The 20,657-nt window shown below is 42.8% G+C and overlaps 1 protein-coding gene across 4 annotated transcripts in view; it reads right to left on the reverse strand.

Annotated features, from left to right (window-relative positions):
- THADA (THADA armadillo repeat containing) overlaps positions 1-20,657 on the reverse strand; it is a 330,878-nt gene that overhangs the window by 71,393 nt on the left and 238,828 nt on the right. For all 4 annotated transcript variants that reach the window (XM_043603276.1, XM_043603274.1, XM_043603275.1 and 1 more), the window contains exon 31: positions 7,735-7,829. In XM_043603276.1, coding sequence (XP_043459211.1) covers positions 7,735-7,829 — 95 coding nt within the window. The remainder of the gene's footprint in view (positions 1-7,734; positions 7,830-20,657) is intronic.

Here is a 20,657-nt window from a genome sequence, read left to right on the forward strand (position 1 = left end):
AATAAAAAAGATGGACGATAACAAGTGCCATCAAGGATGTGGAGAAATTGAAACCCTCATACGTTGCTGGTAGGAGGAATGTAAACTGATGCAATCTCTTTGGAAACAATTTGCCAATTCCTCAAAAAGTTCAACTTAGAGCTGGCATACGGCCCAGCAATTCTACTCCTAGGTCAATACCTAAGAGAACTGAAACCATACATCCCCACAAACACTTGTCCATGAATCATAACAGTATTGTTTATAACAGCCCAAAAATCCATCAACTAATGAATAAATAAAACATGGTATACTGATCCAATGGAATACTATTCTGCCATAAAAAAAGAACAGTGTTGATTCATGATCCAAGATGGATGAACCTTGAAAACATTAAGAATCCAGACACAAAAGGCCACATGCTGTATGATTCCATTTATATGAAGTGTCCAGAATAAGTTTTCAAAAACAATTTGCTTAACTAGTTTAATGGACACAGATTATCTGTGATGAGGGCTGTTGGAGTGGGGCAATATAGGAACGCAGAGAAAAACTGAAATCACAGATGATCTGAGACCCCAGTTGCTCATTTGAACAGTATTTTACTCTTGGGGTGGAAATGTGGGTAAGAAGGTTTCATGACATAGCTCCGTTACAGGTCTAGACACTCGGCCCAACTCACGCTACTACGAGGCTCTTAATTTTGGTCATGGAAATGGGCACTGCACCAGGAACCAGGGAAGCTTGACTATTTCACTAACTAGCCGTGTGACCTTGGGCAAGTCACTTAATTGCTATAGTTTCCATTCCACCTACTGATTAAATGGTCTCGAAACTCTAAAATTCTAAGAACCGTGGGCCTATGTACTCAGCACCAAGGCTTGGAATTAACAAGGGGTAAACACCACATGAACCCAGCAATCTAATAACACATCCTGTATTATTCTGACTTCCAAAAGGCAGCTAGAATCATCTGCTTATTTTAGGAGCTCGCTGTTCCCTGGGAAAGATACTTTTGGCAAAAGCAACCATTCAGATGACAGTTTAGTGTTTTGGAGAAAAGCAACTAATTTATTGACAACAAAGCCTGTTTTTTTTCCTTGAAATTTCATAGCTGTAGGCCCAGAAATAAAAAGTCCCCAGAAGACTTTAAAAATATGTTCTCAATTCCCTTTTATCTCCCACCCAGAGCTGAGAGAACAGCACCAACTGTGTCATATTAAACACATCTGCATCCAACACCGATAAAAGTGCATGACCAAGGGAACAGATAAGAATTGTTTTCAATTTGTTCAGATGGGATTGGTTAAATTTAACCTAATTAGACCAAATAATCAAAGCAGGTGTTTGTAAGTTGCCAATGTTTTTATACTCTGTAATTGTTTGGCTATATTTCCCAGGAACTTAAGTAAAGGAAGTTAGTATGTCATAAAAATCATTGACCTTATACTTATTCATGTCACACATATATTATTCACGTTCCAGGTGGTACAAATACAAGGCATTGTTGAATACTTGTCACAGATTTTAGCATTTGACCATCATCAACATCTAAGCTGGCCTTTGGGAGTGCTTACATTACCTAACTTCCATTATATAAATACAAGCAGTAATAAATGAGAGCCTGTCTTCTAATCTTACATTGATCTACAAAGCACATTGACTTGGCATTTAGACTACTTAGGGATTCTGACTTCACTCTCATAAGCTGGTCACTTTTAAGGCATTTAGAGGAAAAATAATAACAATAAAAGTTACATTCTAGTAACACAAAATGCTTATTGCATTTGGCGGAATGATGAGATCTGAACTATAAATCTCAACTGACAAAGGAACCACAGAACGCAGTCACCAGCAGCCTGGAATTGGGAAGTGCTTCATGTAGTGGCCGTAGGTCCACTTGTGAAGGGAAAAAGGGCAGGTGGCTGCCTGGGAGCGGTCAAGCTTTCTCTTTCTAGTAACTGCTTGTGTCCCCGGTATACTCTCATGTTATTGCATATACTGCTGGCACAGGAGAGACAGAAATGAGGCAAGAAAATCCCCATGAAAGCCTATGATCTGGAAACTCCTATAGAGGGGATCCCTCTCTAAGGCCTGGGGTTTCTACAAGAGAGGAAGAGGAATGGGAAGACAAAACAACCAATAGGGTTCTAGGGCACTCCTCCCCAAGGTAGAGATTTTCCTAATTCTGGCCCCGATTGGGCTGCAGGGCCACAGCGTCGACGCCTGGAGAGCCAGGCTCTTCTGTCTCACTACACATGAGACACTTGGCCGGTTTTCTCTGTGCCTTAGGTTTCCTCACATCTAACACGAAGGACCACTAGTACCTCCCTTACTAATGCACACAAAACGCTTGGCACAGTGCTTGGCATGGCGGTAGGCGCTCAATAGCTGTTGGTCAAAAATTATGATGATCCCGGGGCACCTGGGTGGCTCAGTCGGTTGAGCGTCTGACTTCGGCTCCAGTCATGATCTCACGGTTGAACCCGCGTCAAGCTCTGTGCTGACAGCTCGGAGCCTGGAGCCTGCTTCGGATTCTGTGTCTCCCCCTCTCTCTACCCCTCCCCCGCTCACGCTCTGTGTCTCTCTGTCTCTCAATAATAAATACATGTTAAAAAAAAATTTTTTTTTTTTAATTACGATGATCCCTATAAGGAAGAGGGTATTGAAAATGCTTCCTGAGGACAAGAGTATGCCGGATATCCTATATACATTTCAGGGGAAGGGAAACAGCCTTTTGAGATCACTTATACTCTGTGGAAGGAGGATGGAAAATGTCCAGCCTGAGAAGGAAAAACTGAAGGTGGGTTTCCAGTGAGAATGAAAGCTCTGTCTCCCATCCCTGCCCAGGCCTGCAAGGCAACCCCGAAGTGCTTGTGGCAGTTAGTCCTCTTCTTCCTCACCCCCCAGCTCCAACTGGAGACTATAATTTTCTTTCTAGCAGGAAACTGATGCATACGAATGATGACAGATGGATTCAGAAGAGGAAAAAGAATACAGGGGACAGAGCGTCCTTGTGGGTTTAAATCATGTTAGAACTCAAAACAAAACCCCCAGATCTGGAATTTTTAAAACCTAGTTAATGGCTGAGGAAACCTCAAAGGCTGGGGAAGCATGAAGATAAAAGTCTGAATCACACAAAACACATCATTATCTTAAGCTTTTCTAATCGTCTTCTCTGCCTTTCCCCCTCACTGTTTTTCTCATTGTTTATGCCCCAGCCCCTCAATGTGGTTCTGAGACACTTCAGAGATAGAAATAGCTTTCCAAGGTCACGTACAGAATAGTGTTTGAGAGGAGATGGACAGACCCTCCTCCAACCAAAAAAAGTTTCCCTGAAACTGATACTACTTCACTTCTTTCGGAATAATTAAGCACTTTCAAGATTCAGTTAGATTCATTTACTGCTGAAATGCAAGTACACACACCCATATGAATAAAACAGAATCATGGTGTGTAAGATTCATAAAATGGAAAATAAGAGAAAGAAACTCCCATGATGGCGCCATTCTAAGACAAGTGTTTTGAAGCACTGTGCTGCCTTTAACTTCAGTCTGGTTCTCTGCTCCCCACTCTCACCTCCTAGACCCCCAGTGCCGATGATCACAAGGTCTGGACAAATCCCCCTGACATTCCATTAATGGATTTTCAGTTACATTCTTTTTCAGCGACAATAGGAACTTGGTTCATAAGGGTCCTAAGAATTCTATGAGGACGAGGGCAAAGAAGGAAATGTCTCCTTGTCTTAAAAAACCACACAATGCTACTCTCTGTCTTACGTCCTTCAATGATCTCCTTTTGTCTACAGGGTCAAGTCCAGGCTCCTCAGACTGGCCTACGAGGTCCTTCGTGATTGAGTTCCTGCCTCTGCAGCCTCCCTTCCAGTCATACCTGCCTGGTCTTGAACTGATACTCTGGTCATTGTCCTAGCTCTCTGAAGGCTGTGCTGACTCGTGTCTCTGTGGCTTTGGCCATGGTCTTCCTTCTGTCTATAATGCCCACCTTTACCTTGACCATGCAGTTAATCTCTACTCACCCTCAAAATTCTGCTCAACTGAAGTCTCCCCACCTTCCCAAGAAAAAATGACCTTCCAGGGGCGCCTGGGTAGCTCAGCTGGTTGAGTGCCCGACTCTTGATTTAGGTCATGATCTCACAGTTCGTGGGATCGAGCCCCATGTCAGGCTCTGTGCTGCCAGCATGGAGCCTGCTTGGGATTCTCTCTCTCTCTCTCTCTCTCTCTCTCTCTCTCTCTCTCTCTCTCAAGCCCCACTTGTGTGTGCATGCTCTCTCTCTCTCAAAATAAATTTAAAAGCTTAAAAAAAAATGACTTTCCATTCTTTGGTGCTTCCAATGTATCCCACACACACTTCCTTTGTAATACCTGCAAACCCTACTGTGCCTACTTACAAGCCCAAATCATATGCATGTGTATCTCCAGCTACAGGTGCTCAATGAGTCTGATGCCAACATGTCACTTCTGATGAATAAAGAAATAAATGAACCACAACAAAAAATGACCCTTTTTTTGAATCAGAGGGGCAGGAGCATCCTTAATCAAGTGGATTTCCTGACATTCTGTCCCAGGTATGCCATGCTTCAGTATTTTCCTAGGAAAGCAGGCATTTCTTCTTTCCCAAAGATGTTTAAAATAAGAGGAGAGCTGTGAATGTGAGGGGCTGCAGGGTACTGGATTAGATGCATGTTTCTAGCTAGTGATAATGATGATAATAATGTTAACAGTAGCTAATATTTATTGAGCACTTATTCTGTGTGATGCAAAGCACATTCTATACATAGGAATTTACATATGTTAGTTGAAAACCAGTCTAAGATATAGATCCTGTTATCACCCCCAATTACAATTGAGAAAAACTGTCTCAGAGAGGTTCATTGACTTGCCTAAGGTCACAAAACTAGTAAACGGCAGACCTGGGATTCAAATCCAGGGATATGGCTCCAGAGCCTAAATGATATACTCCCTTATTCTCAGCTTCGTGAGCTAACAATGGAGGTAGATATGCACACATTTACAAACATACACATGATATAAACATAACATTTGAATCAGAAAATAAATTTACATCTGACTGATGCATGAATTTAAATAAGACTTTGTATCTTGATGACAATTGTTACTATTCTAAAAACTGAGGAAAACTCTGCATTTCTATCAGTTAATAACAAACCCTCATAGTTAGGGCCTGCTATGTACTTAGCTGGGGGACAAGGAATCTACAGCACGATCCATTCTTTCAAGTTACTTGCAAGGTAACACTATAATGTCATGACATTATTTCAAAATCATATTGTAGTCTACTCATCCAAATAAGTGATCATCTTGTTTGGTGATATATTTAGCTGTTGCTCAAACTGCCTTTGGAAACAATTTATGAAACACATAAGAATAGATTTCATTACTTTAAGCTCATAGTTTGTTTTTATCCTAAACAGTGCCATCCACTTTAATTGCCATCACATTTGACATTTGGTTAGTTCTAAAAATCTAGTTCCATCCTCAGAGAAGGAAAATTTGTTAGTACTATTTGTGTGAATGTACTATAAGATTACATACATTCATACAGATAGACACAGACATGCACACGCATCTGTGGCTTATGTGGGCAAACACCAAAGGACTGGATAAAATCCTTACTTGTCTGTTAGGAATATAACATGAGCCATATATATAATTTTTTATGTTCCAGCAGCTACATCTTTTAAAGTAAAAGGAAACAGGTGAAATTAATTTTAACAATACATTTTATTTAGCCCAATATATCAAAAATATTATCATTCCAACATGTAATCAATATAAAAAAATTAACGAGAAATTTTACATTCTTTTTTTCATACTAACTCTTTGAAATGTGGTGTGTATTTTATTCTTACAAAACATTCCAATTTGGATGGACCACATCTCAAGTGCTCAGGAGTCCTGCCATATTGGGCAGTGCAGGATAAAATAGTTAGGGCTATGGCTTTCAGAACAGAATAAGGGCAAGAGTACCCACCCTCACGCATCTTACTCTGCAAAGTACCTGAAGAGGGATGATGCATCGATCCAAGTGCAATACTGTTGAGTAATAAACCACAGCTTGTGACCACATTTAACTGGGGTACAAATTCCAAATACTGCAAGACTTTGGAGGGAAGGATGGCTCAAAAAAGGCCAATGTCATCTTCCTGAAGGAGACCAGCCATCAATAAAGGGTGGGTGGTTGGAGAACAGAGTAGGGAATTCCAAAACATTCAAGGAATGTCCCTCCGGACAAGGAATAAAGGTACTAATACATCAAGAAAAACTTAGTCCAAATAAACTGATGATTACAGTCAACCACTCTAACGACTGGACTTGTTAGTCGTGAGCAACTCTTTCACCGCCAAAGACCTTTAGCTACCAAGTAGAGAAGTATTATAAAGCTATATGGAATTTGGAACTGAAATATAAAAATAGAGGAAACCCAAAAACAACTTATTTGGTAACACCCAATTTATAATCTCTGCACCCTAGTTCAAGTGTAAAATATGGTGGCGCAACCCTGGGATTTCCTACAGCGAAGGTGATCTATAACTTATTGTGCAAACCGGGACACTTGTAAGAGGAAAGGGGGGGCACCATTAATAATTATGCTGGGACAAGAGGCATAAAGTAGGCCCGTTTTACAACTATAAAACTATTTGATCCTATTCTACCAAACGTATACAACAGCTCCCCCTGTGCAGGGATGTGGAGCTGATGAAAGCCCAGGCAGGTTCTTCTTACCTCTTGCATGGCCACAGGGGCTTTGTGGGCTAATATACATTGATCTGGGTGAGATGGTTTCGCACCTCCCCCTCAAAGCAATTTAAATTGGTTTGAATTTGGGAACAGGGTTCCATATGGACAGAGCCGGACTCTGACAGCCTGAATATATTTACTGAAGACAAGAAATCATTGACAGACTAAATGTAACAGAGGAAAAGCCTGGCCTGCTTGTACTCAGAATGTGACTTTGTAATTGTAGCCTCTTTTAGACAGGCCTAATCAATTAGAAGAGGCTGATTTTAACCAGTTGCAGGCTCATTACCCTGCATTCCAGTTTGTGTTGATGAAAATCAGTTTCAGTCTGTGGCCTGGAACTCATGTACAGCACTTCCTGCAGCCTCTTATATAAACACATCAAAAAAAAATTTTTTTTTTTTTTAATTTGGAGTTGCCCTTCTCCATTTTAAGAAAACCACTCTGTGAATCATGATTAAAATAGAACAATTGTAATATGGATCTGGGGCCCCATACCAGGAAACATACTTGACCAAGGAACATACCTCAAGGCAGAGCTTAAAGCAGTGAAGGGCAAATTTGAGACTGAGTCTCAGGTGTGCAGGCTCCAGGATCAAATGAGCCCAGCCCAGTAAGGTCCACGGAATGGAGCAGAATGGACTCTCAGTTACTGAAAATGACAAACTACCAAAGAAAATGCATGGAAGAGGAAAAAAAGCCAAGGTGTCTGAAATACAGAGGGCATCTGAATAGAGTCCAAACTCTTTCCTGAATGATCAAATTGAAAATAAATAGCAAACTTCCAACTAAACAAGGACAGGTTTCCTTGAGAAGCTTCTATGAGGTAGACATATGACGTTATGCTTAATTTTGATGTGTGGTTAGTTTTACAAAAGTAGAAGCTGGGGGAGTGTGTGGTACAACCACTCGAAACCCCACCTGTATTTCAAAGATCCGTAATTGTTCCAAAATATGATGTAACTATGAATCATACCTGGCTGGTTGCCTTTTGTGGGTTTGTCAAGGCAGCGAGTCAACAGGAAGAGAATATCAATATATACAGCTCTGGTCACCAAACATGGATTTTGCCTAGAAAGGTAAAGAACAGCAGATAAATTGATATTTTCTCTCCCCGAGGCCTGGGTCACAGAAGAGAAAAAGGTATTTTGTAACAGGCATATCATGAGGCTTACGGAGTTACGGTGAATGCTAAAAAAGACAGATAATCACCAATGGTGAGGACACGTCAGTAAGTCAAGTGAGGAAATGAAATCCTAGAGCATATGGTGGAGGTTGGGGATACACATGTAAAGAACAGATAAAACTCTATGCTCTGGTTCCAAATAAAACAAACTGAAAACAAACAAAAACCAATATCCTATCCTAGTTATTTGAAAACAAGGAGATTGGCAGAGGGAATTATATTCTATTATTTTCCTCTTAAGTGGACAGATCTGGGGGAAAATCATTGGTTACGAGTATCAATCACTGACTTAGCATTTTGGAGAAGGAGAACTGCAATCACATAGGACAAACCATACCTATGGACTTAAAATAACCAGCCGAAAAACAAACACACAGAAGGGCTAACAAACACTGCGACAGACATTCCTTTCCCAATAAATGGAATTTTTTCTTCTTTCAATATGTGGAGTTCACTTTACTCTCTGAATCACATGCTGGAAAAAAGTGGGCCTGGACTTAGGGGTCTGGATTAAAAAAAAAAAAAAAGGAAAAATGAAGACTTTCTTTTGAGAACAGTGCTGAAGGTCCCCTGGCTCTGAGCCTCAGTTCAGACTGACCATGAAAAGGGCCCCAACCTCCTTGGTGTACTAATAATTCAGCCTAAGTAGTAAAAACAGTAGGGACAGATCTGGGTTTGAATCCTGGCTTTGCTGCTTACTCCTGTGACCTGAATCACATTCCTGACCTGTACAATGGGAACCCTAATCACCACAGAGTGAGTCACTGTGAGCTTCCGAGGTGGCACAGCGACCAGAACACCGCCTCGCTGCCTGGTCATGGCACATGCTCCATCGGTGCTTGTTCCCGCCCGGTTCTGCTTCCAACTTAAGATTATGGGATGGCACAGGGATGCTGCCAGTGAGATTCCATACACTTGGCCCCTAAACCCATCTTTCTCATTCCCTGCATTTTAACAGTTTTACCATTTCCCTACTCTGTCCCAAAATGCCCGTATTCTAGGCTGGCAGATGAAAAGCAAGTCAGATACTTATGATTTAAAACAAAACTATCTTGTGTCAAGGTCTCTCTGTTGCTGACCCGCCTCATTTCTGTCCTACTGACTTGCTTCCTCTATAGTATCTGCTCGCTCTGACTCTTACCCTACCATGACCCGTGGCTTATATGTATACCCTACATTTGGCCTAATTTCATACCTGCACCTAGCTACTTTTTTTTAATGAGCTTTAAAAAATAGGTAACATGTGCACGTGGCATAAAAATAATTCAGCATAAAAGGGCATGTGGTGAAAATTAAGTTCTTTTCCAACGCCCTCTACTCATATTTTGCTCCTTGGAGTCAACCACTATTACTAATTTTCAGTATGTCCTTGCAGGGACATTCTGTTCATTTATAAGCATCTATCTATAGTTACCCACTTGTTTATTTTTACAGAAATAGTGGTTTACTATATGCTAAGTTCTAGGCATTACTTTTTTTCACTTCTATATTTTGGATATCATTCCATTAAAAACAGAGATTTGCCTCAGTTTTTAAATGGTTGTAGACTGCTCCCTGTCAGAGGTACCAATCCCCTTTTGGAATAATGCAGATTGTTTAAGATACTTGGCTAAAAACAAGGAAGAATATATATGTACATCAATTTTGTAAATATAAATCAGTACTCAGGGGAGAAATTCCTAGAAGCTGAATAGATCAATCAAGGTATTTGCACATTTAAAATTTTGATGGATTTTGACAAGATGCTCTCCAAAAAGATTATACCAATTCACACTTTCACCAACAGCATGTAAGAATTCTAGTCTCCCACAACCTGACCAACACAGTGCACTATTAAACTTTTTGACTTTTGTCAGGGTGAAAAACAAGATCTCATCATTTGAAGTTGCAATTATTTTCTTATAAGTGAGATTGATCATCATTTCATATGCTTTTCAAAAAAGATACTTGAATTGCCTTTTCTATGTAATGTTTTCAACTCCCCTGTCCGTTATGTTGTGGGTCTTTTCCTTATTGGTTCATAGGAGCTCTTTGTATATTGAGGAAATCTACTTTTTCTTTTTTCTTTTTTTTTTTAATTTTTTTTTTCAACGTTTATTTATTTTTGGGACAGAGAGAGACAGAGCATGAACGGGGGAGGGGCAGAGAGAGAGGGAGACACAGAATCGGAAACAGGCTCCAGGCTCCAAGCCATCAGCCCAGAGCCTGACGCGGGGCTCGAACTCACGGACCGCGAGATCGTGACCTGGCTGAAGTCGGACGCTTAACCGACTGCGCCACCCAGGCGCCCCGAGGAAATCTACTTTTTGTCACATGGGTTACAAATGTTTTTGCAGTTTGTCATTTGTCTTTTAACTTTATATTTTTTTTGCAATTTAATGTTCAATTCTATGCAGCCAAATATATTAGTATTTTTATTTATGCCTCCTGGGTTTTACACTTTTATATAAATTTTATATAAAATTTTTTAATTGTCCCACATTTTTTTATAGTACTTTACAGTTCCATTTTTTGTTGTTGTTGCTTAAAACTTTTATCTTCTTGGAATTTTTCTCCCTAATCCTCCCCCTATCTTTTGTTTCTATCTCATTTTCCCCAGTTCTCTTAATTCTAATTTCCTGTCTTTATTCTTCTACTCCCTGTGAAAGGCCCAGCTTATGAAAACTTCTTTGATGGTATAATTTGCAATTCTAGTGTTGCCACTGTTTAACAGGTAGGACTTCCCTCTGCCAAAAAAAGGGGCACTGAAGAAAGAAAGTGAGAAGAGCCAATGCTGGGGTTAATGAATCATTAGATAGGTAGCACAGGGCTGAGTAAGTGGCCTGCAGGTAGCAGATGGAATCCCCTCAAAGCACTAGCTTTGAGCTAAGTCCTGGGAAGTGAGGTACATGAGATGATTTCTGACCTCAGAGAATTCTGTCCAGTTACGGAGGCAAAAATAACGGCAAACTTTGGGACAGGATGTAAGGAGTTAAGAGAAAGAACATCAAGGTGGACTGGAGAAATGAAAAAGGTTTATGAAGATGTAATTCCAACCGGGCTGTGAAAGATGGGAAGAATTTAGCTAGACAAAGTTGACAGGGAAGGGCATTCTAAGAGGCGGCAACAGACGTGGGAAGGAATTAGTCTGGCTTGTCCACAGACCTGGGAAGATCAGGGTGGGAAGATTAGAGAATGTGCTGAAAAGTAGGAACAAGAATAAGGCAGGCTGGGCTTTCAGGACACAGGATGCTTCATTCCAACTGGGTGCTTCTTAGTATAAAAATGCACTGCCTGTTCCCATATGGCCTTAGAGTCATAGCTTTTCATCCTGGCTGTTTTCCTGTTGGTGGAGCCATACAGAACCATAAAGGGAAATTTCTGGAAAGCTGGTTTGATTTTCAACTCTGATGAGGAGCCTAGTTTCCATGATATTTTTAGCTAAGTTAATGTATTTTTTTTAAATTTCTAAATGAGTAGAGGAAAGGTAGGCAGTCTTTAGGGCTCCATGCCTGGTTGAAGTGCTCTGTATCTTTTTTGGACCTGGCACCGGTTGTCGACCTTGCTGGACTCTTGGGACACTTCCGGGACCACTCTGCCCCCATAACAGAGAGGCTCTGGGCCAGGTCTGACACAGTCAACGAGACTGTGGGGGACTCCCTCAAATGCTGCTGCTTTGGATTCCAGGAAACAGAGGGTCGGGGCCACAAGGGAGTCCATCCTTGGCTTTTCCTCTGAGACGGAATCAGAGAAAAATTCTGGCTTAGAGTCCACTGTTCTTGGCTCTACCCGCAAGGATAGCCATGGCCACAGCCTCAGCCACAATCACAGCCACATAATATCCCTGTCTGGAGTTAGAGTTGGGCCTCACTCTGAACTGGCTTCTAGGTCAGGAAAATAATTGTGTTGTCTTTCTCTTTCTCTCACTATTACTTGGTATTTATTCGGACTTGGGAATGGTACACTGTGAGTTCAGGGTGAGCCAGAGGTTTGTTCTCGGTCTGTGAAGCCACTTTGATGATGGGAATAAAATCCCAGGGAACAGCAAGCCAGCTGGACAGGAAACCAACCCACAGGGTTTTGGTGGGCTTGGGGATTTTTTTCTACTCCCAAATGGAAAAATCCTGGCATGGGGTATGGTATAATAGAGATTTAGAGTGTTCAAAAAAAAAAAAAAGTCAGAAATGGTCAGGGTCTAACAGATGGGCTGAAAGACGGCAGAACGGAGGCTGTGGAAGGAGCAGCAGGACCCGGGTACTAGGAGGACCAAGTTTACATATATAAAATCGAACAAAGGGCTTGTTAAGAATCTCACTTTCTTCTATTTTTTTAAACATTTGTCCCTTGACAAATAACCACCTGAGAACCTGATTAACCCATTTCTGCCTTGGGAAATCTCTGCACTTCATTAAACCTCCTGCCCTCTCTCCTGGAAATCGGGGGGAGGCAGAACGCAGGGCGGAGAGAGTAGGGCTCCCCAGACACGTCCACAATGGCCCCAGTGTCTAGAGGACAGCAGGAGTTCCTGGGAAGTCTGAGATAAATTATTCACTTCTCCTGTCCCTTCCGGAATCCCGGTGGCTACAGAGGTTCTTAACTGAGGGCCATTCATTCGGAAAACATTAACTGAGAGGCTACTGAGAGCTCTCAGTAGTGCCAGGGTTTGGAAATATGAAGATAAAATGATTCAGTGACATAGTCACTGCCCTCAAGGAACTTAGAGTCCTGAATAGTGTTCTCAATTGTAGGTTATGACCCATTTTGTTGATTATGAAATCAACATTCATATGCGTGGTGACCAGCATAACAGAGGGAAAAGAAGGGAGGGGAAGGAGAAGAGGAAGGAGGGAGGGGAAACAGAGAGGATTTGGGGCAACAGAGGGAGGGAGAGGAGGAGGATAAGAGGGACAGAGAGGGAGGAAAAGAAGAAGGGAAGGAGGGAGGGAGGGAAAGGGAGGAGGAAAATATAATCCGAGTTCATCAAGGTGCACTATTTCCTTCACTTGTTTCCAAAAAGTCCTTGCCCGGGATCAGTTTTTAATAAATTACCTTTGGTGTTAGAAGTCAATAATTTATGAAATGCAATTATTTTAAGTAAAAACATTGATTGATTTGTTCTCCTTTTTTCCCTTCCAGGTAATAAACCACCCCGCATTATACTGAATGGATTCAACAGGGTTATGCTTGGTATCCAAAGTGATGGTGGATATGTTGAAAGCAAACATTCCTGAAACTAAATATGCTACAACTTGAATAAATTTCCTCTCTGTTGCATTTTTTTTAACAGACTGTTCATGTCTTATATAAATATTATCACAATCTCAAACTATGCAAGAATTCATGTGTGTATACATATATACACACATAGACACAGCACACATACACATTAGGTCATATGTAAAATTATCTGTTTCAAGTGATTGTCAAAAAATCTTGAAAGCCACTAGTTTAGTGGGAGAAACAAACAACCAATCATATTAGAGTATGAGGGGTGGCCCAAAAGAAGGGTTTGACAGAGTAAAAATTACGGATGGTTGAAGAGGGACCTGCCTAGTCCTCCTGGGTGAGTCAGGAAGTGACTTGGCAAAAAGCTGGAGAATGAGAAGCCTGGGATACAGAACATGGGCAGAGTGACCCCAGCAGAAGAAGCAGCATGTCCAAAGACACATGACATGTTTGGAGAATAATGAGAAATGCAAAGGAGACATGGGAGGGGAAGACAACAGGAAATCATAGAGGATGAGTGAAACACCCAATGGGAGAGCTTAGGAGTGACCTTTCAGAACTCAAAAGCCCCAAAGGGTTGAAGCTGCCAGTGGGACCCCACCAGCCCAATCCATGCTGGAAAGCTGAGATCCCCACTCACTAGTGTGAAGCTTTGGTGGGCCCCCTAGAAGGGACAGACAGTTCACTTTGGGCGTACTACACTCTCCCAGAAGCATTCACTGTCATCTTCAGAGGGCTGGAAATAGCTGTTATGGCTGTAGACTGCTAGTGTCTGTTAAGGTCTCTAAGTCAAATGACTGTATCTGGACTTCAACAGAGTCAGGGTCTGAGATCACTCTAATATCCAGGGAACTACTCCCCCAGAAGCCTAATCAGACTCATGACTTAACCTCATTAATCTAGAAACATTTACTGAGTACCATGGGGGATATCCTACTTGGGACAGAAAGGGAGGGAGAGGAGAAAGTTCTGATCTTGCAGAGCTTATGGTATAAAAAAACAATCAGAGGGAATGTCATGGAGGAGGGGGTCTGGAGACACGGAAGGATTTGGCTCGGGAAGGGGAAGAAGGAATACAGGCAGGAGAGCTCACTGGAGCAGATACAATGGTGAGAACATGCCTGCCACATGCAGGGACAAATGAAGGCCAGGTGACAAGCATGACGGCTTAAAATGACTCTGGAGCTCAAGTCCTAGTAGGGGCTCATCACAACCCATTGCGGGCTCTAATGCTGGCCCCTACACAGCCTCACTCCTACTCAGATGGCTTCCGCTCTCAACCACAATGCACAAAAAGCACTAGCAGCCTCTTACCATGGAGCCAGCCAGGGTGTTAATGAAGTAATATCCCAGGGACCACCATCAGGCCCAAAATAGGCTGGAAAGAAGAAAACCAGAAAAAGTAGGTGGGGAGCAAGGGGAGAGAAGGCAGGTGAGAAGTGGGGGGAGGGGCAAGAGAAGAATAATGAGGGAGAAGAGGTGGTAGGAGAGGGAGAGGGGGAAAAGAGTCTAGAACATCCTCCCATATCCTGCTACAATCTCCCCAGTGACATATGTCCAGCCACACCATGTCCTTTATTGAAAGTTCACTTCAAAGCCTGTCCTCCAAGAAAACCTTCCCTAATTAACCATCAGAAAACAGTCTCCAAGGACAATCCGAATGGGCGACCTGACACAGTGTTTTGCTGACCATCCTTTGGTCTCCCAGAGATCCCGCTGGCCATCTTTGCAAACCTAGGCAGTTCATGTCTTTGCATTGGTAGCTGCCCACAGACCAGAGTTGCCTCTCCTTACATTTGGATATAAAAGGAAGAGCTGTTATGGGTTAGGAGCCAGGAGGTACTTCTTTGATGCAGGCCACATTAAGTCATATAAATGTGGAAGTGTAAATTAAATAAAAAAGAACCCCTCTCTCCCTGCTGATTTCCATTTTTACCACAGCCCCCAGCCAAGCAACCATCACATGGCATTCTTGGAGGAACAATAGGGGATTTGTTTAAACCAAGATGCCAAATGGTCATGAATTGCAGAATGTATATTTTTAAACAAGTTATTTTCCCCCACTGTAACATCCAGAATTTAGATCTGTATGCAGGGCCAGCTGGCAGCAGCACGCAGGATCTGGCTGGCTACCCAGGGCTGCTCGTTTACCTTGCCCTCCCCTGAGGGGGTGTGACGGCTGAGCTGCATTTTTATGGTACGCTCCAGCTTCCATCCAGCCTTCCTTGGTCGGAGCTTTGCAAGTGTTTATACTCACACCCACACGTAGAGGCTGCCCTGTAGCCCTCCTACTTGAATTTTCCTTTTAAAGTGAAGCCATCTTCATGCCCTGCTCTGGTGGTTGACCAACTTATAGGGAATTGACCGAGTTGCCATGCCCAAAGCAAGAGACCAGGAGCTGTGAGCCCCAGCTTCCAGCATTGCGCTGCACAGCACATGGGGCTTCCCCTGGAAAAGCAGCTTTTGTTCCGGGGAATGGAATCTGTGAAAACAGGGCCCCAACCACTTTACCAGGGTTCTGGGTAGGCACTCCACAAGGCACAGGCAGTCTGTCGAAGGCACCAGGGCACTGCGTAGGTCAGGGCCCAGGCCACAGCTGCCTCTGCTTCCCTGGCAAAACTGCTGCTCAAGAGGAAGCCCGCAATCTCAAGGCCAAGGCTTTGCCTTTTCCCTCCATTAAGGCTCACCTGCCTTTTCAGAGGACCCCCAGGGAGCCTCCCACACCCCCCAGAGGCCCTCATATTTTTCCATCTTTCTATTAGGCATCTTTTTCTCATTAATGTACTAACACTCAAGTTATGTGCAGAGAATGAGGAAAAAGAGACCTTGTGTGGGGCTTGGGATTTGTTCAAAGCCTGGGGAAATCGTTTTAGAGGGTGTATGTTTTTTATTCCTTTTATGAGAGATGCATGTTTCCCCCCCTCTGTGACTTGTTTAAAAGTAAAGTTTAATATGCTGCCAGAGAAATTGCTGGTTAATAACTTAATAAGCTATGTGCTAGGAATTATGGGAAAAAAGTAGTATCCAAGAAAACTTTTATTGTACAGTTTGGGGCTTGGAGGATATATAGCTTCAGTTATTATATAAAATGTTAACAGAAGTCCCTTTTCTTTTCAAACCCTACCTTCTCCCCAGGATTATTAAAAAGGATAAATAAGTAAGGTGAATAAAAACTTCAAGAAGCTGCATGAGAAGTCTGTATGTAGATCACAAGGTGAGAATTTCCAACAGCACAGTCAACAGAACTATGTTAACGTGCACTTGGCAAAGCACACACTTGGAAATGATCCCTGGTAATAATAGTAATGATGATAATCATAATATCAACTACCTTTTATTAAAAGTTTTGTCTTCAAAAAATACTTCTACTTTATAAGATTCTTAAGAGGGAAGAAAAAAATAGGCATTATTATTCCCATTTTTTACAGATCAACAAAGTAGCTCATATAGCTCAAGTGACCTGCCCAAGATTAGGGCAAAAACTAAGAATAGAATCAAGGTTTTTTAGACAAATTATATCTATGTGTCCCAAACACAATCAGATGAAAAGTGAGACACCATGCCAAACAGGGAGAGTATTTTGGTTTGCAGCCACAGGCTGTGGTTTTGTGTCCTGTATCCAGTCTGGTGAAAAGCCAGGCTCCAGGCACAGCCGTTCCTGTAAGGGCCAACAGAAAGGCCCATTTTCAACCTGGCTGATTATGTTGATAAAGACTTAATTATCTGACAATAGATGTTTCCTCTATTTGCTCAGCTCTTCTGTACGTTCATGCCCATTTCTCACCACATCCTTCCTTGCCCTCATCGGTTTCCCACCATCATGTTACAGCTTCCCCCTTTACAGATAAAAATGGAGTCCCAAACAAAATGGCTAGCCCCGTGTGGTTGGTTTAGAACTGAACAGGGACCAGAACCCAGACCTGCTAACCTCGAGTATACTCTGCCTCTACTCAACTTCACAAAGTGCATACGCAGGTTAGAGACTTTTCCGTTCCCCAAGTCCCTCTCAACGTGACCCTCCGTGGTCACCCAGAAACACAGGGGCTTTGGGTTCAGGCAGGGAGCCCTGGAATAAGTACACCAAACTGCTTGGGAAAATGTTATTTCTTTTTTTTTTTTTTTTTTCAACGTTTATTTATTTTTGGGACAGAGAGAGACAGAGCATGAACGGGGGAGGGGCAGAGAGAGAGAGGGAGACACAGAATCGGAAACAGGCTCCAGGCTCTGAGCCATCAGCCCAGAGCCCGACGCGGGGCTCGAACTCACGGACCGCGAGATCGTGACCTGGCTGAAGTCGGACGCTTAACCGACTGCGCCACCCAGGCGCCCCGGAAAATGTTATTTCTAGGGGTGTGCGGGCCAATCCTATCGCTAAGGAAGCCTGGGTATCATGTGCAGGGGATAGGAAGGACAGTGAGGCTCTGAAGGGTATCTCTTGAAGCTGCTCCTTTGGTCTATTCATGTAAGACCAGTCCACATGCCCCAAAAGCCCTCCTGGAGGCAGCTGAAGCCTGGCCACGCAGGACACAAGTGCCAGGGCTGAGTCAGCTCAGTATGAGGGCAGAGAACCAGGAGGCCAAGCAAGGCCTAAAGAAGCGCTCCTGCCAGGTCAGTGTGTTGCCTGAAGACCTGCCTTCAGCTAAGGGTACTGTCTCCAAAGACTGCTGCTGAAAAACAGCAGTATGATCCGGGAGAATGAACTTACGTACATATTAGAACTTAGTAACATGCTAGCACGATTTGTTGGCCGGCTCAAGGGGCAGTGGCAGTCAGCTAGCTGAAAGTAGATTTCTAAAGGAAGAGGGTCTTCGATAGCTAACTTTTGATGGCAAAAGGTCTAGAGCATGGGTCCCTGTCCAAGGAAAGGGTGTCGGGCAGCCCAAGGGCACGGGGTTGCAGAATATGCTATGAGGATGATCAGGCCACAGTAGAAGAAGGAAATGGATCATGAGGCAAAAAACAAATTTGCTATTTATAGCCCAACATGGGCCACCTCCGGAGCCAGCCACATCTGTCAAGTAGGAAGCTGGCTGGCTGGCTCGTCCGAAGAAGGAAGTAGGACGTAGGAAGTCAAGTAAGAAGAAGTCACCTGCCCTCTTGTGCCTAATTTCTCATCTACAAATACTGGTTTGGATTAGATTCCTATTTTGAAATAGGGATGCTCCTCTTAGTCCCTTTTGGGGCCCCCAGTGGGTGAGGGGCCATGCGGGTGGGCCTCCAGGCCCCCACCCCTGCTTGTACCACATATGTTCTCTCTACTATCTTCAACATCTTGAACTCCCACTTAAGCTTCTACTTAACAAAAGGATTCCACTGGACTAGATGATCTCTAAATTCCCTTCCTGCTATACATTCTGTGGCTTGATGGTCCTCTTGGCAATGCTGAGAAGACAACAGCCATGCAGTCTACGAACCACTCAGGAAGCATTTCTCTTCCCATTACCAGCTGCCAGGCAGGCAACAGGGGCTTCCAGGTGATAGAGAGCTAGTAGATGGCTACCAGGGAGCTTTTGCTAACCACCAGGAGGGGCTGGAAATTTTGTTGATCACTGGGAGAGGCTGGAAAGATTTAACACACTCCTCAGTGTATCTCTTGTGCATGGAGACAGCAGCCTATTTACCAGTGTAAGCCTAAGCTCACTGACTTCCTCTTAACTCTTGGATCAAATCCAAATTCCTCTGGCTGACATTTAAGGCCTGCTACAACTGGTCTCTTATCAAATCTTGTACTGCTCTCCAAAACACACCAGGTCTTCTTCAGCTCTATCCCTTCCTGGCACACAATATATCACACGTGTTCTCTACAGTGTGCCCTCACCCATGCCGTCCACAATCTGGACATGCTCTTTTCCTACCACCTTTAGTGTTTCCAAATCACACCAATGCTCCAGGACCCATCTCAAACACCTAACTCCCCTATAAAGCAAAGCCTCCCCTGACTGTTCCAGTCCAAATTCTTTTCTGAATTCTTGTACTTATTATATGCACTATAGAATTAGAACTTCTTTATGCACGTCACTGTTGGTTGTTTCACATGGATAAGCTCTCTTTTCAACCAGACTGAACCATCACTAAACTCTGACAACAGAGACTCCATTATATATGCCTAAAGTGGTTCCCACAATGCTGAGCACTGTGCTAAGATTCCTTCCTTTGTACTTGGGCAATGAGACCTTCACAATTTATTTAGCAACACAGGCTCTCTATCAGTCTAACCTCACTCAATTCTCCAATCGAAGAAAATTAACCTTATCTAACAATTAAATCTCAGCCAGCCTTTAAAGACTTTTCCCTCCTCCTAGAAGACTTCCTTGGCACCCCAACCCCACAAACTGGCTCCTGTCACACCCTCTGACCTCATTCCGGAATCCACCAGATCCTTATTTATTTACAGTTGATGAAATCCATACCTGTTTTATTTACGTGGTTTCTGAAATAGGGATGACATCATTCATCTCTATGTTCCCCACTGTGCCTGCTACATGGCTTTGTACTGTTTGTGAATCTGAATTGGCTGGAGTTCATTGGGAATGGTTCCATGTGTTGATTTATCCAAAAGATGGAACATGTTACATGCTACAGGGAAAAAAATAACCCACTATATTAGTGTTTTACATAACATTAGGAAAATGTGTTGAGGACACTTAAAGCCTGCACTCCTTTGCAAGCTGGGCAATGACAACATTGCCCAAATCTTCCAACAGCAATATGTCTATAAGCCAACAGCTACAGGTGGAGCAAGACAGATATTTCAGAGTCCTTTATCGAACTAAGTGCCATTTCCAGGTTAGAGTTGCAGATTTCTATATTTGAAAAGTAGAAAGCATCAGCAGTTGGCAGCGGGATTCTTGATGTGTCATTGCCTGGAAGACCTATTTTTATTTCTCACTGCAATATGAAGAAGCTTTGATCTTGGGCAACTTGCTCAAAGGCTCAGTTTAATATATTGATCTCTTGTGACTACTTTTACCTGACAAGTTTCCATAAGCTCAGACTGTCAACAAGAAATACCTCATATATTCTCAAGCTTCACTTCTTCTCAAACACCTTATTCCTTCAAAATGTGGCCTATTTTTAAAAGGAATATAGAATGAGGAAAATGTTTTGCATCTCGTCCACTGGTTTGGGTTGAAACGTATTAACTCAATGGTTCTCTCTGTTTTTAAAAAATACAAACAGGATCTCATCCCAAGGTATCTTGCTTGACCTTAAACATTTCTGAGAAGTTTGAGAGAGAAGCAAACAAATCTCAACAAGCTTGGGTCTGAGATACACCAACTTCATCTCTCTCATCTTTCAAATACGTGTGAGGCTCAAGTAGGTTGAGCGGGAGGGCTCAGAGTAGTCCTAATGGCAATCTCCGTCCCCTGTAAAATCTGGGGGTTGAAAGAAAAACAGTTTTAAAAAAGAAGGGGGGACAGGAGTACTGGGAACACATCTTTTTTGGGAAAAAAAAAAAAAAGAGCAAAGAAACAGACCGAAAAAGCAAAACCCAACCCCCCAGCAAT

Source organism: Prionailurus bengalensis, chromosome A3 (genome assembly GCF_016509475.1).
Source record: "Prionailurus bengalensis isolate Pbe53 chromosome A3, Fcat_Pben_1.1_paternal_pri, whole genome shotgun sequence".
NCBI lineage: Eukaryota > Metazoa > Chordata > Mammalia > Carnivora > Felidae > Prionailurus > Prionailurus bengalensis.